Source organism: Pelodiscus sinensis, chromosome 10 (genome assembly GCF_052426305.1).
Source record: "Pelodiscus sinensis isolate ZL-2025 chromosome 10, ASM5242630v1, whole genome shotgun sequence".
NCBI lineage: Eukaryota > Metazoa > Chordata > Testudines > Trionychidae > Pelodiscus > Pelodiscus sinensis.
In genome coordinates this window covers 6,427,334-6,446,609 of record NC_143061.1, presented here as the reverse complement: position 1 = coordinate 6,446,609, position 19,276 = coordinate 6,427,334, and the positions used below count along the sequence as shown (strand labels likewise).

Below are 19,276 nucleotides of genomic sequence, written 5' to 3'. Positions count from 1 at the left end.
GCAAAAAAAAGTGTGTAACTGTAATTTGGATATGAAGCATGTTCCCAGTGTTTTAACTGTGCCATAAACTTATATAATAAACTCAATTTGTAATGCAAACATATTTATAAGGGGGAGATAATGTTCTCTCTTTTTTGCACTGAGGCAGGCTGTATAATAAATCTTTCAGAACACGTGGTAGACTACAAAAGATTATGCACTTTGTTCTGCATTAAGCAGTAGAGTCCATATTCTCTGGATGAATAAAATGGTGATAAAAGATCTTTGCCTTCGAGAAACACACAGGCATTTGGCATCTAGCCCTAATTTTCAACTACAACATGTTTGTGTCAGTCTGATTCTCAATGTTATTTTAATGTAACTAAATAAGATATAATTTTCTTTCTTGCAGCAGTAACTACACAGCATAGAAACGATCACCTACCTCCCAATGCTATGTAGTAGTGCAGAGAGATTTCAAGTGGGTGAATTTACCTGTGGTTTATGTAGGGTGACCAGACAACAAGTGTGAAAAATTGGGAGGGAAGGGAATAACAGGTCCGATGTAAGATAAAGTCCCTAATATCAGGATGTCTGGTCACTCCAGACTTAGGAGCCGCAAAGTGCACTGCCACTCAGGCAACTGAAGTTTGGGTCCTGGGTTTGACTTCTTGTTCCCTGCACTATGCCCTGTAAAGGGGAAGGAGGAAGTGTCTTGTCTTTTAAACAACATCCTTCTGGCCAAGGAAGGATTTACAGAGGAAAGGGACAATGGGGAGGGGGCTTGGAGTGTCACCCTTTTCCACTTCCTCCACTGCCGTCACGGCTCAGTACTTAGTTTTCTAAGAAGCTGAGCACCTGTTGCTCCCACTGACTCCAGTGGAAACTGCAAGTGACACAAAAAAATCAGGTCTCTAGTGTCTACTTTTGTATGTGTCTCAAGTCACTAGAAACCACCTTTTCAAGTCACGCTTTCCAGCTCAGATTCTGTAGCCCATGTCCTCTTGTGCAGTTTGAAATTACTGAAATTAGCGAATGATCCATAAAGATCAAGTGGCATTTCAATGATGCAGGGGTTTGATACAGGACTCATATCCTTTAAGGAAATTCACATGTGATTTACCATGTTCCAGGGAATATTTCTCTAGCCCCCTGAAATAAAAAATTCACAACTGGTTTTAATTGGAGCCACACTGCAGTCACACAGCCACGATGACTTGCATCCAAATAAAATCCAACAGATCAAGGCTACCGCTTATAGGATAACAGATAGCCCTGGGGCGAACCACACTAATTCACACAGGGACTGTGTCCTCAAGGAACTGCAAGAATAGCTGAAGAGGCTTATAAATGACAGCTGTCACATGACTGAGCTTCAGCTAAGCATCTAACTCTCCATACTCGCAGCAATGCTGGACCTCCCCACATTTCCACAGCATTCAAAGTCACAATTAGAGACTTAACATTTACTTTTTGTGTTGTCAATGGCTGGGCATTACAGCTCTCCAGAGAGCTCACTACTGCCCTTCTGGTGATGTCAGGGACAGAGGTAATATCCTGCCATGCAAAACAGGGCAAGGGAACCTGTTGCATTTGACCGTTTGGTGGAGCGTGCAGCCAAATGTCAGCACGTCCAAAAAGTATTTCTCCAAAACATCCATATTTACAAGCAGTGGCAGTCAGCTGTGAAAAGGCACAAATGATGGTGAGTAACTTCCACTTGCCTTTAGGGCCCCTGTTTAATCCACGTCTAGGAGAGAATCTCATTCGTAACGATCCTGAAATATGGGATGGTTTCAGATAAAGCAAGTGCTTTACAAACTGATAAGCAAATACATTCAAGAGATGGCTGTTTGCATTTCTGAAATGCAGCAACAATTTAGCAACCTGCTGCAACACTACACCACAGTTAGGAAAGAGAATGGAAGTATGAAATACTCAGTTGAAACTGCATTAGAAATCTAGGCAGAAAACTGGTAATTCTTCATCTTAGAGTTACTGGCCAGTCCTCCTTACTCTTGGGCACAGAAGAAAGGGTGCTCCCAAGCAAATCATAAGAACTACTGCTGGCGGTATCTAGAAGCTCTTTGGAGATTTCCTTTCAAAAACATGGCCCTCCCTCGCTTTAAAGTCTGGAAAGATCATATACAGTGCAAAATGATTTGATTACAGGATGCAGGGTTCAAAGGCACTGAACAGTGAATTGTATCATAAAGGAAAGTTAATTCCATGCAGGATTTTCCAGTTCTCACTTAAAGTCAATTGCGCATGATCGAGCAGTGTTCCTTAGAAGGCACTTTGGTTTAATGGGCTTGGCAATTTTGGCTCAAATAAGGTCACCTGTCATGCACATGTAACTTTCTTTCCTTAACCAGCTGGTTATTAAAGAAACAAACCAAAACTCTCACATTTGCTCTAACTTAGGGGTTTTCAAACTTTTTTTTCTCATGTCCCAGTAGAAGAAAATTGTTGATGCCTGAGACCCAACATACTTTGACTGGAGTGTGGCTCTGGAGTGGGGCTTTGGGCTGTAGGAGAGAGCTCCTGCTTTGGGTGGGGAGGAGGGCATGGCTGGGGCAGGAGGGGCTTACCTTGAGTGGCTCCCGGTAGGTGGTGCAGTGGGGGGCGGCTAAGGCAGCTTCCTGCCTCTTGGCATTGCAGACCATGCTGCCCCCAGCAGCAGGTTCCCAGGCAATGGGAGTGCAGAACTGGTGCTAGGGGTAGGGGCAGTGCGTGGAGCCCTGTGCATTCTTTGCCTCCCCATCACCTAGGAGCCAGGCCTGCCGCCAGCTGCTTCTGGGGCACAGCACAGTCTGTGGTGCAGGACAGGCAGGGAGCTGCCTTAGCATTCCTGCTGGTCACCTGATCCCCCTGCAGCAACCAGACACAGGGCCTGACATTCCACGATAGTTTGAAAACCGCTGTAGTCTAGTATTCAACCTGTCCCACCATACACTGGCATCTCTTCAGCCTATCAGCCTAAACTGAGGAATTGGCTGAAGGGCTGAGATGATGACCAGTCTACACAGATCTTTCTCTATTACTCTCCTGAATCATAAGTGCCAGAACTAAAGGGTTTGGCCAGTACTGGGCAGACTATTTGGTTTGTCCCCTTAAGATGACTTTTGGGGAGTCTGTTCATACTGTTCCATGGATCTATTACAGGACTCCATTACCATACCACATGGCCACACCTTGGGTTTTCCTGTTATTGGAGATATTTTGGAACCTTGCCACGGCCTTAGTTTATCAAACTTCTCCCATCTTTGCAAATGCCTGTGCTCTCTACCCAGGGCCGGTCTACAATACCATTTTATGTCGGCAAAATGTACGTCGCTCAGGGATATGAAAAACCCTCTTGTAGCAACACAGGTTTCGCCGGCCTACGGGGTGTGCACAGCGCTGTCGGCAGGAGAACTTCTCCTGCCAACCTACCTACTGCCACTTGTCGAGATGCCCATCGGCATACGGTGACTACATAAGCGATCTTACAGCGATGCAGCTGTGTTAGGACAGCTGTGCTACTGTAAGCTGATGTGACGTAGTGGGGGTGCTGTCTGCTCTGTCCCACAGTGTTCCCCAGCGCTGTGATGTGTGATTCCCACTGACTCACCCACATGTGTATTAGCCCAGACACCTAGTTCCAGCTTGAGGAGTTAACAAGTCTCTTCCCAGAGGGACAGACAAAGGAAGGGAGGCGGAGACGAATACTGGGCTGAGGGCAGCGAGGGAACTAAGGAAGTGAGCATGCGGGGGAAGGGTCAGTCTTGGGCTGGAACCATGAAGGAACCAGTCTAAGGAGGGGGCTGGAATCCAGGGGTCCAGAGACCCCATCACAAGGGGTCTGAGGCATCCCGGCCCAGACTCCTGTAGACACATCATGTCTATGCTGTGCTGTATCCTGGAGAAGCAATAAACCCCCTCTATTCTACTGGCTGGAGGAGTCTGTTCTTGCTGCTACGGGGGTGCAGCGTCAGGGGAACTCTGACACGTCGTCACAGCTTAGTATAGAGATGGCATCGTGACCCACCTCCCCTCCCTCTAGCTGTGACATCAACAATCTGCTGAGTCCTGCATGGACAGGAAAAATGTGCAGGCAACACTATTGCATTTCATCTTGTGGCCTGCATTGGGCTGCTGACAGCAATCTGGTCTTTTCCTTCAGTCCAAATACATGTAGATTTGAAAGGAAAAGAAAAAGACTGCAGCAACTCAAAACATGGAGCTGGCTTTGGAAGCTGCTTCAGAGTGAAAGGGCAGCCTGGAAAGTTTCACTCTATTCTAAATTCCATGACAACCATCGGCACTCTGATAGACAAACATTTAAGACCCTGAATTAATTATACGGTTAATACCGACATGGTCACCACAACATCGCATACCTGAATCATACTGTCATGTAGGCCCATGTATCACAGTTGAAAAGCTAAGACGAAGCCGCCAGTGCTTTTACATTTTACTTTGCTATTGTTTTAGCGACTGACCCAGCACCACAAAGGGGCTGGGAGATGAGTTTACTTGGTCGGTCTCTAAGGAACAGAGAGGCAAATCACGGAACATGGAGAAGGTTCGCTACCCACATTACAGGGACTGGCTTGGACCACAAAAGCAAAGAACCCTAGAACACAGCGGTATCTGACACTTGTGTCTCCTCTATCTGGAAAGGGAAAGATTGGCTTAGAGGCTGGTTTGTTTTAAACACTGTTTGAAGTGGAGAAAATTAAATGCCATTTCATTGCAGTAATACCACTCCAAATACTACCCTATAGGAAGGATATGTACTGGAGCAGAGCTGTGGGTTTTCCTGTGCATCCCATGGAGATCACCATCTCTGTATGCATCAGTATCAATTTTATCACAGTCCCTTCTCCCTCCCTCTCCACCTATTCCAAACAAATAAAAAAGTACGCGTTTCCCACATGACAAGGTAGCCTTCTTCCGAGGAGACAGTATCTTACCTTTCACCACCAGGTGGCACTCAAGAGTCACAAAAATGAACCCCCTCCCCAAACTTTCACCTCCAGGAGGGTGCCAGGTTTTCCCCACAATGTGTAGCAACAGATCTCAAGGTGGCATCTGAACTTGGGAGTGCAAAGTAGCAGCTCACAGTGCCCTCTGCCAAGTCCCCTAGCTCATCCATTATTTGATGGGACCAAGGACACACAGTCACCATGAAGAGAGAGGACACGTTGACAGACTTGGATGTTGCTCATGAAGGATGCTGCATTTCAGAAAACTAACTTATGCTCCCCAATATGTGGTGGCCAGTTTTGTTTAGCCTGTTTGGGGATCAGTGCAGGATGAGCTAATGAAGGAGTGTGTGGTACCAATGGGAGTCTGGCAACACCTGCAGAAAGTTACTTGGCAATCCAATGGCACTCTGGGAGGAGGGAGAAATCTGCAGATCCTCCGAGATTGTTTTCTCATTAGACAGGTGTGGTGCAGAATGCAGATATAAGACCTATTTGGTTCCTCAACCATAGACCCTTAGTGGTCCTTATCAGGTCTTCTTACAAGGTTCCCTGTAGTTTTTAACAGAGGTGATTTTGGAGGCACAAATCTTTTTGATTTAAAAAGAAATCCACAAATCTCTTGATCACAGTCTACAATATGCAGAATGAATTCTGTGTTAAGTCTGGTCACCCACCCATTCAAATTCTGTCTTTGAGAATAGTGCTGTGCCAGCCTCTGCACACAAGCATAGTGTTACAGATTAATAATTAAGCAGGAACTGAATGCAAGAGGGCCACATTCAGTTGTTAATATTATTGCTCTGACACGTGTTTGCTTGATTCTGCAAGACCTATGCCATTACTCTACAGAGAGAGTCCAAGAAGCATCAAGAAGATCTTCAAGAGAGGGTCACCTCTAACAGATTAATTTTCTTTTTTCTTTATAAGAATTAAGGTCAAAACATCACTACAGACCCAGTGATAGCCACAAAAAGGAAAAGCGAGTAGAACCATAGTTCCTAGTCCCCAGCTAGTCTCTCAGTTATGATTTTTAAATACTATATATTTATTAAGTGATATTCATTGAAAGATCTCAAAACATTTTACAAAAAGATGACTACCCCCATGTTACCGATGGAGAAAGAGAGAGTAATATTCCCTGAGACAACAGAGCCCAGACTGGTACAGATCATAGGTCTCTTAACTTTGCCTCCTGGCCTAACAGGTACATCAGGAACGTGCACAAAGTCAAGCACATGATGAGCTATTGTCACCTGATTCTCATGATCAACCAAAACTAAAATCTCAGCCCCATCCACAGTTCCTCTATATGAATCTGACAGCCACCTTTAGTAAAAGGCAGAAAACTGCCAGGCCCTTTGGGGGCCTTTCACATGTTTCAGTCTATTCCAGTGTTTAAACAAATGTATTTTGTTAAAAGTTGAAATCAATCAACATTTTACACGACCGTCTTCCCAGGGCTCTTACTGAAGTCATAGCGTAGTCCCAGAGGAAACCACTATGTACCAAGACAATCATGGAAAGTTTCTTCAGTTAGGTTTCCTGACAACACCCTCTACATCTTGGAAATTACTGAAGGAGCCAAATCAGGATGCACAATGCTACACATCAAAAGGACAGATAAGAGTGATTGCTCAGTGAAAGAAAACATTAACCACTCCTCAAGAATTCCCCCTGCACTGCTGCGCACAGCAGCCCACCACAACGAGCAGTAATAACATGAAGATGCAGATCGAACTCTTCTGATGAAAAGGGTGAGGGGGAAGGAACAGAAAGCATGGAAAGCCAGCTAGCATAATGGGCAAGCCAGCCAGTTTCTCGGATTACCAACACTTAGTTCCACTGCTCAAAATGCAAGCTCTTTGAGACGTTGGTAGCACATATCCAACTGCAGTCAAATTAGGGGTCTGGGACCAGAACAGAAACCTTTTTCTCTGGACCTACTAACAACTACGTACCCAAATGCAAAGTTGCTGTCTTCCCTCCAATCCACAATGCGACAGATAAAGAGTGTACTGGAGTAGTTCTCAGGCTGGATCATGAAGTCAGGAGGGCATTCTGCCAGAGACACATAGGCTCTAGGTACTCGGTGGTCCACAGGTGAGAACATGGCGCACTTCCTGAAGAGTTCACTGTTCTTGTCTGCCAGCAGTTTAATGAAGCCCGTAGCTGCTCTGGAATGCTTCTTCTCCAAGATACAGACCACCTAGAACAATCACAGGATTTCTATAGTTATCGCCATCAGAGAAACTTTCATTTCCTGTTACAGACTAACGGGGAAAGGAGAACACAAAGGCACAGCAGAACATCTTGGAAATTCACAAACTACAGTACATTTTCCCTGTCTCTTATTTTTGTAAACAGTGCCTATTTACAAAGTGATTTCCTGCACCAAACAAAGCTTGACATCTTGCTCATGGCAATGGTGAAGCCGTGTGTCTTCCAAGTGTTAGCTCTTTGAGGCACTTTTCTTAATTACAGAACAAAACCATACAAGAAGCAGATGCTTCCAAGCACAGTGCATTAGCCACAATGTACAATTAACTTCCATAAAATAATCTTCCACTTGTATACTCACTGCAAGGAGTGTGATTTCAACATTCAATACAGAAAGACCAGTCCAAAAGACTATGGACACTCTTAATTGACAATATTTTTTCCCCTTCTCTTTACCTCCCCATTCCCGCTCTGTCTCTGCTATTTGCCCCCTGGGCCCTTTAACTCCATTCATCTGAAGAAGTGGGTTGTGCCCACGAAAGCTCATGATACTGTCTACATTTTTTATTTGTCTGTCAAGTGCTGCTTGTTTTTCAAGTTTATTCTATTACAGACTAACATGGCTACCCCTCTGAAACAGTTCAAAAACAGTGCCCGGAGCAAAGGTTGTGGATCTGTCAAGACATCTAGATAGACTTATGTGTAGTGCTGGGGAGGAGCTGGTGGTTGTGGCACATGCAGGTGCCAATGACATAGGGAAAGATAGGAGAGAGGTTCTGGAGGCCAAATGTAGATTGCTAGGAAAGAGATTGAAATCCAGGACCTCTATGTTAGCGTTCTATGAAATGTTGCCAGTTCCTCGCATAGGGCCAGGTAGGCAGGCAGAGCTTCAGAGTCTCAATGCATGGATGAGACAATGGTGTAGAGAGGAAGGGTTTAGATTTATTAGGACTGGGGAAACTTTTGGGGTAGGGGGAGCTTATACGGGAAGGATAGGCTCCACCTAAACCAAGATGGAACCAGAATGCTGGTACTTAACATTAAAAAGGGTCATAGAGCAGTTTTTAAATTAAGGGCTGGGGGAAAGCTGATGGGTGCGGAGGAACACATGGATCAGACAGACATCTCTTAGGGGACGGTCTATTAATAGAGATTCTCTATGTTCTAGTCAGGAGGAGAGGATGGAAGATGATAAAGTATGGGTCAGATCAGACACAATAAAATGAAAGAGTCTAACACATCAGGAAATGGCAGACAGAAAAATAGCGATATATATATTTAAAGTGCTTATACTCAAACACTGGAAGTCTAAAGAATAAGATCAGTGAACTAAAGTGCCTCGTATTAAAGGAGGATATTGATATCATAGGCATCACAGAAAGTAGGTGGAACGAGGACAATCAATGGAACACAGTCATCATCATCAACCCCCACAGGCTCAACGCCTGTTGGTGTCCGGTGCCTCTCTCACTATTTCCTTCCATCTTTCCCTGTCCACTGCAGAGTTACCAGAGTACAAAATATATCGGAAGGACAGAGCAGGTCGTGCTGGTGGGGGAGTGGTACTATATGTGAAAGAAAATGTAGAATCAAATGAAGTAAAAATCTTAAATGAACCAAAATGTTCCATAGAATCTTTGTGGATAGTAATTCCATGCTCTAATAATAAAAATATAGCAGATGGGATATATTATCAACTACCTGATCAGGACAGTGATAGTGACTATGAAATGCTAAGGGAGATTAGAGAGGCTATCAAAATAAAAAAACTCAATAACAATGGGGGATTTCAACTATCCCCATATTGACTGGTACACGTCACCTCAGGATGGGATGCAGAGATAAAATTTCTTGATACCTTAAATGACTGCTTCTTGGAGCAGCTGATTTTAGAACCCACAAGAGGAGAAGCAATTCTTGATTTAGTCCTAAGCGGAGTGCAGGATCTGGTCCAACAGATAGACCACTTGGAAAGAGTGACCATAATGTAATAAAATTTAACATCCTTGTGGTGGGAAGAACACCTCAGCAGCCCAACACGATGGCATTTAATTTCAGAAAGAGGAACTACACAAAAATGAAGAGGCATTCTGTTAATTAAACAGAAATTAAAAGGCACAGTGACAAAAGTAAAATCCCTGCAAGCTGCATGGAAACTTTTTAAGGACAGCATAATAGAGGCCCAACTTAAATGTATACTCCAAATTAAAAAACACAGTAAGAGAACCAAAAAAATGCCACCATGGCTTAACAACCAAGTCAAGGAAGCAGTGAAAGATAAAAATACATCTTTTAAAAAGTGGAAGTAAAATCCTAGTGAGAAAAATAGAAAGGAGCATAAACTCTGTCAAATTAAGTGTAAAAATATAAGAAAAGCCAAACAGAAGTTTTAAAGAACAGCTAGCCAAAAACTGAAAAATTAATAGCAAAATGTTTTTTAAATACATCAGAAGCAGGAAGCTTACTAAACAATCAGTGGGGCCTCCGGATGAGCGAGATGCCAAAGGAGCACACAAAGACAATAAGGTCATTGTGGAGAAACTAAATGAATTCTTTGCTTCTGTCTTCACGGTTGAGGATGTTAGGGAGATTCCCAAACCAGAGCCATTCTTTTTAGGTGAGAAATCTGAGGAATTGTCCCAGATTGAGGTGTCATTAGAGGAGATTTTGGAACAAATTGATAAACTTAACAGTAACAAGTCACCAGGACCAGATGGCATTCACCAAAGAGTTCTGGAAGAGCTCAAATGTGAAATTGTGAAACTATTAACTGTGTTTTGTAAGTCTATCCTTTAAATCAGCTTTTGTACCTAATGACTGGAAGATCGATAACGTGTCGCCAATATTTTAAAAGGGCTCTAGAGGTTATCCTGGCAATTATTGTTTGACGTTAGACTTACCATTCTGTAATAAAGAAAATAATTGTCAGACACAGATTCACATAATTTGTTGGGGGAAAGTCAACATGGGTTTCTATAAAGGGAAATCATGCCTTACTAATCTATTAGAGTTCTTTGAGGGGGTCAACAAACATGTGGACAAAGGGGATCCAGTGGATATAGTATACTTGGATTTCCAGAAAGCCTTTGAGAAGGTCTCTCACCAATGGCTCTTAAATAAAGTAAGTTGTCATGGGATAACAGGGGAGGTCCTTTCATAGATTGATAACTGGTTAAAAGACAGGAAACAAAGGGTATTAATAAATGGTCAGTCTTCAGAATGGAGAGCGTTAACTAGTGGTGTCCCCCAAAGGTAGTAGGAACAATCCTATTCAACTTATTTATAAATTATCTGGAAAAAGCGGTAAACAGTGAGGTGGCAAAATTTGCAGATGATGCTAGACTGCTCAAGTTAGTTAAGACCAAATCAGACCGTGAGGAGCTTCAAAAAGATCTCACTAAACTAAGTGATTAGGCAACAAAATGGCAAAAGAAATGTAATGTTGATAAATGTAAAGTAATGCACATTGGAAAAAATAATCCCAACTATACATACAATATGATAGGGACTAATGTAGCTACAACTACTTGAGAGAGAGATCTTGGAGTCATTGTGGATAGTCCTCTGAAAACATCCACTCAATGTGCAGCGGCAGCCAAAAAAGCAAACAGAAAGTTAGGAATAGTTTAAAAAGAGATCGAGAATTAGACAGAGAATATCTTATTGCCTCTATATAAAATCATTGTACAGCCACATCTTGAATACAGCGTACAGATGTGGTCACCTCATCTCAAAAAAGATATACTGGCATTGGAAAAGGTTCAGAGAAGGGCAACAAAAATTATTAAGGGTTTGGAACGGGTCCCATATGAAGAGAGATGAAAAAGACTGGGACTTTTCAGCTTAGAAAAGAGAAGACTAAGGGGGGATAAGATAGAGGCCTATAAAATCATAACTGGTGTGGAAAAAGAAAATAAGGAAAAGTTATTTGCTTGTTCCTATAACAGAAGAACTAGAGGTCACCAAATGAAATAAATAGGTAGTAGGTTTAAAACAAACAAAAGGAAGTTTTTCTTCACGCAGCACAAAGTCAACTTGTGGAACTCCTTACCACAGGAGTTGTGAAGACTAGGACTTTAACAGGGTTCAAAAATAATGGCTATTAGCCAGGATGGGTAGGAATGGTGTCCCTAGCCTCTGTTTGTCTGGAAATGGATGACAAGAGAGGGATCATGTGAGGATTACCTGTTGTGCTCACTCCCTCAGGGGCATCTGGCATTGGCCACTGTTGGAAGACAGAACAATGGGCTAGCTGGACCTGTGGTCTGACCCAGTATGTTTGTTCTTATGCTTTTATGTTCTTATGCCTCTAGTGGATCCAGGGCTAACAGTAGGAGAGGAAACTATACTATACTCATACTGTAATGAGTTTGACAGAAATTTGTAAGAACATAAGAACGGCCATATGGGTCAGACCAAGGGTTCATTTAGCCCATTGTTTTGGCTTCAAACAGTGGCTCATGACAGGTGCGCCAGAGGACATGAACAGAACAGAGAATCATCAAGTGATCCCTCCCCTGTTGCCCTTTCCCAGCTTCTGACAAACAGAAGCTAGGGACACCATCCCTGCCCATCCTGGGTAATAGCCATTGATGACTTCCATGAATTTATCTAGCTTTTTTTTTTTAATCCGGTTATAGTCTAGGACTTTACAACATCCTCTGGCATGGAGTTCCGCAGGTTGACTATGCATTGTGTGAAGAAGTACTTGCATGCATTTGTTTTAAACCTGCTACTTACACATTTCATTTGGTGTCCTTTAGTTCTTATGTTATGGGAACAAGTAAATAACTCTTCTTTATTCACTTTTTTCAATTCAATTTTCCCCTGTATTTCTCCAGAATTAGGGCTTTCTATAATATGCTTTGAAAAGGATAATAAATGACCTATCATTAAATGTTAAATTTTCACAGATACATTCATTCAGGTTATATTTTTTAAGACCCATATAAATCACCGGACACAAGCACAAATACTATTTCTAAATGTCTGGGTTTATTCAGAAGGATCCTTTAAGAAGGACTGAAGAGTCACCACTCAGTGAAATCTGAAATGTAGGACTCACCATACTGGCTAAGACCAAAGGACAATCTAGCCCTGCATGTGGTCTCTGACAGTAGCCAGAAGCAGATGCTTCTGAGAAACATGTAACATACCTGCAAAAAGGCACATGTGGGATAATCTGCCCTCTGGCAGATCTCATCCTGGTTTCGATAGTTAGAGAGCACCTTACATGGAGTTTAATAGCCCTTTCAAAATGGTTATCATTAATAATGAGAGATCTGCCTATTCTTACATCCATATAAATGTCCAATCCCTTTTAGTAACTTGCTAAATAATAAACAAAAGCATTTTAAACCAGGGTAACGGGTAAAAATGTCATGACACTCAAGCTTTATCAGACTGCAAAGGAAATATTTCTATACAGGGCAATCAGATTCAATGAATGCTGACAAAGCTTCAGAGAGGCCAAAGGCAGGGCCATCCCAGCTATTCAGAGCATAAAGCTGTTCAAGCCCTTCTGACATGAAAGAAAGATCATTGTTCTGATGGGACGTTACCTTTGCTGTCCTTTGAAGAAACTTCTCTGGAAGAAGCTTTGGATCATTTACCTTGGAGACATCTTCTTGCTTTGCACAACCAATCTCTAAAAGGAAAAGGAAAAGGAAAAAGTCTTAGTATGTCTTACAGTAGTGTTTCCCAATTTTATTTGGCCACGGAACCCTTTAAAAAAAAAAAACTGCTGGGGGGAACTGGTCGACCAAAAAAAAAGGGGGGGGGGAGGGGAGAGAGACTGTCAAGCAAAAAAACAAAAAACGCCAGCCTGCCCCTAAGACACCGGCAGCCAGTGGCCCCTTGAAAATGGTGGCCCCAGGCGACCACCCAGCTCACCCACCCCTAAGACTGGCTGGGCGGAGAGGGGAGAGGAGTGATCAGGTTTTCACGGAACCCTTACTTTCACTTCGCGGAACCCTGGGGTTCCGCGGAGTACTATTTGGGAAACACTGTCTTAAGGTATCAATTTGCTTTAGTCTTTTGCTGTCAATTCTAATCCAAACTTCAAGTATAAGTTTTAACTGAAGGGAACAAACTTGACTGAATGGCAAAATACCCCAGCAATAAATGTCATTTAATATTTCTCCAGGCCACAATGGAGAACAGATATATATTGACTTATTGTGCACATCTGCAAAACAAAGTCAAAATAAACCCAAAATTGACAAGTACATATAAACCAGACATAATAAACAAAATAGTGGAAAACACATTCTATTTATTAAATGAAAAAAACCTGCGTAAATTCCCTGGCTTTTCTTAGTTGGTGTCATTAACTTAACATATAAATAGCCCTTTAAGTACTTAAAATCGTTTAATATTTAATTTCCTTTAGAAAAAACCTTATGCAAGATTATAAAATATGTATTTATCCCAGAAATTGAAACCACTTCTCACAAATTGACACTCTACTGCCACAGATTAAAAGCCCTGAGAAAAGTAATTGCTTCATATGACTAATAGTCACATTTTTTTCCTCTTAATTTCCTTTATCAAAAACTAGGAACATGTAAGCCAATTGCCAACCAAATTCTAGTTTTGAGTTTCAGAACGTTCAAGTACCCATCACAGGTAAAAGGCACGTTTTAGTGCTTTTGGTATTTACAAACTGCTAAAGCAATCTTTAATTTGGTAAATCAGTCTTGAGGGTGGCCTCTGGCATAGCAAGTACAGGTTGCACCTCACAAATCCGGGATTCTCTCGTCATGCTGGACCACAGATGTTCCTGGATGAGAGAGACCTGGGGCAAGAGGGCAAGTCTGCTTGCAGCGGGGCTACAGCAGCCTGGGCGGAGTGTGATCGGGACTGTCTGCCACCTGGCAGCATGGCCCGGGACCACAGCAGCCCAAGCAGGGAAGTCTAGCTGGGCTGCATCAGCCTGGAAAGCAGCGGGGTTGCAGCAGCCCGGGAGCTGGAAGTGGCAGTGTGATTGGGGCTGCCTGTCGCCTGGCAATGGAGTCGGGACTGTGGCTGCAGCAGCCCGGAAGGAGAAGTCGGCCGCAGCAGCTTGACAGAATCAGTGCAGCCAGGGCCACGTGCCACGCAGCAGTGGGACTGGGGCTGTGGCAGCTGAATCAGACAATGTGCAGTCCGACAGTGGGGCTGGAGCTGCCCGGCTGGCCAGGGCTGGGGCTGGGGTTGGGGCTGGCCTGCAAGACAGCCCAGCTTGGCTGAAGGAGCCAGCAGCAGGGAGGGGCTGTTGTCAGGAGACCTCCGGTTGTCTAGCATAGCCCCTCTTCTGGGACCGGTCAGGTCCCGAGGCTGCCGGACAAGAGAGGTCCAACCTGTACCTTTAGAATGGAAATACAAGCACAATCTTTACTGTACAACTAGAGGAGGAGAAACTCCTAATCTTTCCCCTTGTCTGGAAACTTCATCAACTTAAGACATGTTCACTTGATACAGGATCCTGAGTGCTCTGGGGAATATTGTTTTTAAAAAGGACCAGCCCACTGGCTGAGAATTTAAGGGACAGGAGTTGTCAATGAGCTTTTCTTTAAGCAGAAATAAGAGAAAGATGTAAAGTAATAACATTATTGAAGAATGTGTTCCATGGGAAACCAAAAATGCTCATATGCACATCAGAGAGACTCCAGGCCAGAGTTTTTTAAAGCAGATACAAGCCCACACAGGACACCCCTCTGTCCAACAAGGCTCCCATCAGTGGAAATTGCTAATGACATGACAGATGAATGGTTGAACTGCTGCAGAGTGGGAAAAGCTGCAGCAGCCAGGTATGCAGAGAAGTCGGTCAGCTCTATGTGACCGAAATCTGCCTCCAAACTCAGACACGAGCTAATGTGGAACACAGAGGACTGCCCTTACATTTGCAGACAGCTCTGTCGGCATGTACTGTGCACCGCCATCAAGAAGATACATTCACAAATGGGCAAACTTCCATACATGGAATGTTTTGCCATTAGACAAGATTGCACTAGCAGTCATTTGGCACCAACTGCTATCATTATGATACACCCATTTTCATAACTTTTCCCAAATATTGCCTTTTGGAATGAAGTTCTTCAGGCTTATCCTCTGCTCAAAGGTGAAGTTTCATGAAGAGTTTGAGCAAAGAGGAAATTTTATGAAGAGTTTGCGAAAAGAAGAAGGGGAAACAGATTTAAAAAATCTCTCTCCTTTTTAAAAATGTAACCCCCTTTTCCTCCTAGGTCATCTGACCTTAAATTGACCCACCAATAGTATACTATGAAGGGTAAATCCCAATGGATGTCATGGTGACACACACGTTTGAAAAAAATTACCTGGATAATAGTTAAATGGATTTTAAAATGGGAGAACACTGTGGTTATGATCCTAAGCAGCAGGGAGAATAAAGAAAGCCAATGTTTAACATTTTTGCCAACCAGCAATCGTATCAGGCCACAATTTTAAAAGTTGAATGGGAATTTTTAAAAATAGTTTACATGCCTGAGATAATCTTAACAATGGCTTGTACATACAAACACATCCTAAAATTAATGGTATTGAGTTTATAATGTTGCACTCAAAAAGACCACAATTATCCTAATGCGCACGATGAGACGATCAAAAATTAAGAAACACTGGCAGATAATGGAGTAAACTAACTTACCATTTTTCCAATTCTTGAAGCTTGCCTAACAAGAAGCACAGGGATTTACTAGAATGAGTTTTTTTTTTTTTTTTTTTTTTTACCAGAGAGCACAGTCTGCAGGTTGGACAGAAATTAGACCAACTGCAAGGAAGACCAAATTTACTCTTCAGTATGACACAATGGAGATACTACAGCCAAGGCACTGTAGGAAAAAATGAGATACATACAAAGACGACTACTATGAAAATTTCCAGGAACAATGTTCTAGAATAGCATTTCCCAAACTATGGGCCGCGACTCGGTACCGTGATTTTAAAACTCTTCGGCGGCACGTGGCAGGGCCACGCTGGCTCCGGGTTCAGCCTCCAGGACCTGAGTGCAGCCTCCGGCCCCGCAATGTGGAAGGCAGAAGGTAGGAAATGGGCTTGGGCGGCGAGGCGGGGGCGAGGGGTGGAAGGAGAAGGGGCTTGGGAGGGGAAGGCACCAAGGGACAGGGTACAGGACAGACAAATACCAGGGGGCCAAGTGCAGACAATGAGGGAAAGGGTGGGAGGGGAGGTGTCAGTGGGAGGGGGGACAGGGTGATGCTGGGAAAGGAGAGGGGAAGGGCATTAGGGGCTGGAGGAGGTGGTGCTGGGGGAAGGCTTGAAAGAAGGGGTGGGCATGAGGAAGGCCAGGATGGAGCAAGTCATGTGTGAGGGCACAGAGGGGCAGGAGGGGACGGGGCAGAAAGTGCTGAGGGGGTGGGTATTAGGGAAAAAGAGGGCAAAGGGGACAGGGGCAGTAAGGGAAGGGGGAGGCACCAGGAGGGTGCAGGGCTAAGGGAAGGTGCAGGTGCCAGGGGATTCTGGGGTGAGGAGGAGGAGGGGAGAGCTGGCCACCGGAAGCAGCACTGGATGGGGAAATTGGGGCAGGCTGGGGAGATTGGGGGGCCGGTGGAAGCAGGGCTGCCAGGGGATGTGAGGTTGGGGGCAGGGAGCTGGCCGGGGAAGATGTGGAGGGGGTGGGAGAAGCAGCCGCTGGAAGGAGGGCTAGACAAGGGAGATTAGGAGGAGAAGGAGAAGCGGAGGAGAACTGGCTGCCCGGGACGGGGTTGGGGGATGTGGGGCTGGCCAGAGGCGCAGTGGGGGGAGCAGGGGGGAGGAATGAATCGGCCTGCAGTGAGTGGGACTGACCCGGCCATATGTAGATCTTGGGGCGCTGCCCCCGTTCCCCCCTCATCTCTACCAAGCACAAAGGATGAGTTAGTCTGGCCTGGGGATTCTATTGTCCCCCGCACACACACACACCCCTCGAGTAGTTGCGAACTGTCTGGCTGGTAGACACACTCATGCAGCCTGAGCACATTTACCAGCCAGGCAGTTCGAAACTACAAACTGATACATCTAGTAATAATACAACTTACCTAATGAGAAAATACCAGACATGTTATATGTCTGGTATTTTCTCAGTTTGTTTTTTGTGTGTTTATATTTTTGGGCTGCAAAAAGCAGTACTGAAAAAAAAGGGTTCCAACGAAAGTAAAAAGTTTGGGAAACCCTGGTCTAACCAGCTTTCTGTCTGTCTTACAGTCCATTTATCCAATCCATATTCCTTAACTTGCTGGCAAGAATATTGTGGGTGTCCATATCAAAAGCTTTGCTAAAGCTGGCACTGGGGGTTTTGGGAGGACCAGAAACAACTTATTTGAATATTCATCATTTGATTAATGAATATGCAAATATATATTACCAGTCCTCCAAAAGTTTGTGAATGGATTTACTGGTCCCCATGTCAAAAAGTTTGGGAACCCCTGTTCTTGGATGTGGGTAAAGCTTTCAGAAAGTATCTCTTTTACATCTGCCTTCCAAGTCCCACTTCTCAACCACGTCACAGTTCTCAGTTGTCCCAGCTAAGACAGATTTGCCTCTCACCTGGACAAAAAGTAAAACCAGAAACCTGCTCTCAGAAGATACAGCCTGTGCATGTGCACACATGGGATATGCACATGCTGAGCCCAGAACTGCCCACGGGGAGCACAAATTCTCACTGTGGCACTTGGTAGAATCCACCCTGTCAGCCACAAGCAGAGTCAACCAGAGGCCTTTGGCTGGCTAAAGAAAACAGTGTCCTGGATGCAGAAGGGATCGATGCCTTTGCCGTATTCACCAGAAAATCCTAAGCCTATCAGACAGAGATTCAATCGGCGAAGACATATTGGAGCCTGTGACCAAATCGTCACAAAAATGAAGGCAGTCAATCTTGAATCTGCTTACTCCCGTAAATGTTCCTTACCAACATCTGTATCTGAAAGGCCATTGTGCTGACTTGCTAGGGATGGGATGAGATGACCATTGCCTGCGGCTTTTGTATAAAAGATGCAGGTTCCTTTTCTAAGGAACCTCCTAGCAGAAGTTGGCCACTGTGAAGCAGGAGAAGGCTACTGCCAAAAGGATCACTCCAAAGGGACTGAAAGCAACAGTGACAAAGACACATGACCAAAGGTGCCCCAAGGAGATGGCCAGACTGCTAGCTGTTTTGGGAGAGAGGCAGAGTGGATGTCCCAGATATGAAACCCACCCGGCGGGGCTGTCGGATCTCAAGCTTCTGCACTAAGGATTCTTTTGAGGCTAAAGAATGGAGAGAAGCAACAAGAAAGCTAGAGCTGCCAGGATCTAAGGAGGACCTGATGCAGAACTTCTGATGTAAACAGCTTTGTCACAGACATCTGAACTGGCACCCCAGTCTGTTCTAACAGTATCCATTTAGCCCTAGTGGGATGTTTTGTTCCAGAAGGACTGAAGTCTGGAGCAGATGTGAGCACCTACACAAGCAGGGAAACTATGAAGCCATTTCTTCAAGGAGAGAAAAGAGCTGAAAGAAGGTACTTTAGCACAAGAAGGGCCACAGTGGGAAGAAGCTCTTTGCCTTATGCCAAACCAAAATTGAATTTTTCTGACCCCTTTTTTGAGGTAGTTATCCAATGGCCATTTAATATTTCCACCCTCTGAAATGTCATATTTTCTGAGAAAGACTTACTCTGTTAGCTTGGGCAATCCTTCATAAACTTATCTTACAGTGAGAAAACACTTCAGCAGCAAGAAACCAGTGTAACTATTTTAATCCCCTGCTTTTCCTTTTAGTGATTATCTGACAAACCAAAATTGTAATAGTGATTTTCACTTAAAAAAACCAGGTACTAACTGCAAGGAACTTCTCGGATTGGTTGTTATCATCAGCAATCCAGCAATTGTGGCATTTGCATCCCTCTGTAAGAGATGAGTTTGAAACCATTCTCCTCTGTAATCAGATGCATCTAAGCAACCTTTCGTGGTCTCATGTTAAAAAACAACCCCCCAAAATTTCCTTGAACAACCAGATTATCATGACACTAAAAAGTGTCCAAAGCAGCTCTACAGCCATCAGACTAAGATAACCTTATTAGTTAGTAGTGACAGATCCCAAACTAGGTACCCACTAGTCACTGGAAATCTGTAAT

At 44.0% G+C, this 19,276-nt stretch overlaps 1 protein-coding gene across 2 annotated transcripts in view; it reads right to left on the bottom strand.

Moving 5' to 3' along the window:
- The window catches only part of DIS3L2 (DIS3 like 3'-5' exoribonuclease 2), a 264,327-nt gene that overhangs the window by 151,642 nt on the left and 93,409 nt on the right, over positions 1 to 19,276 (bottom strand). For both annotated transcript variants that reach the window (XM_075938150.2, XM_075938149.2), the window contains 2 exons: positions 12,731 to 12,816; positions 6,911 to 7,158 (listed from right to left, as the gene is read on the bottom strand). In XM_075938150.2, the coding sequence (XP_075794265.2) occupies positions 6,911 to 7,158; positions 12,731 to 12,816 (334 nt within the window). The remainder of the gene's footprint in view (positions 1 to 6,910; positions 7,159 to 12,730; positions 12,817 to 19,276) is intronic.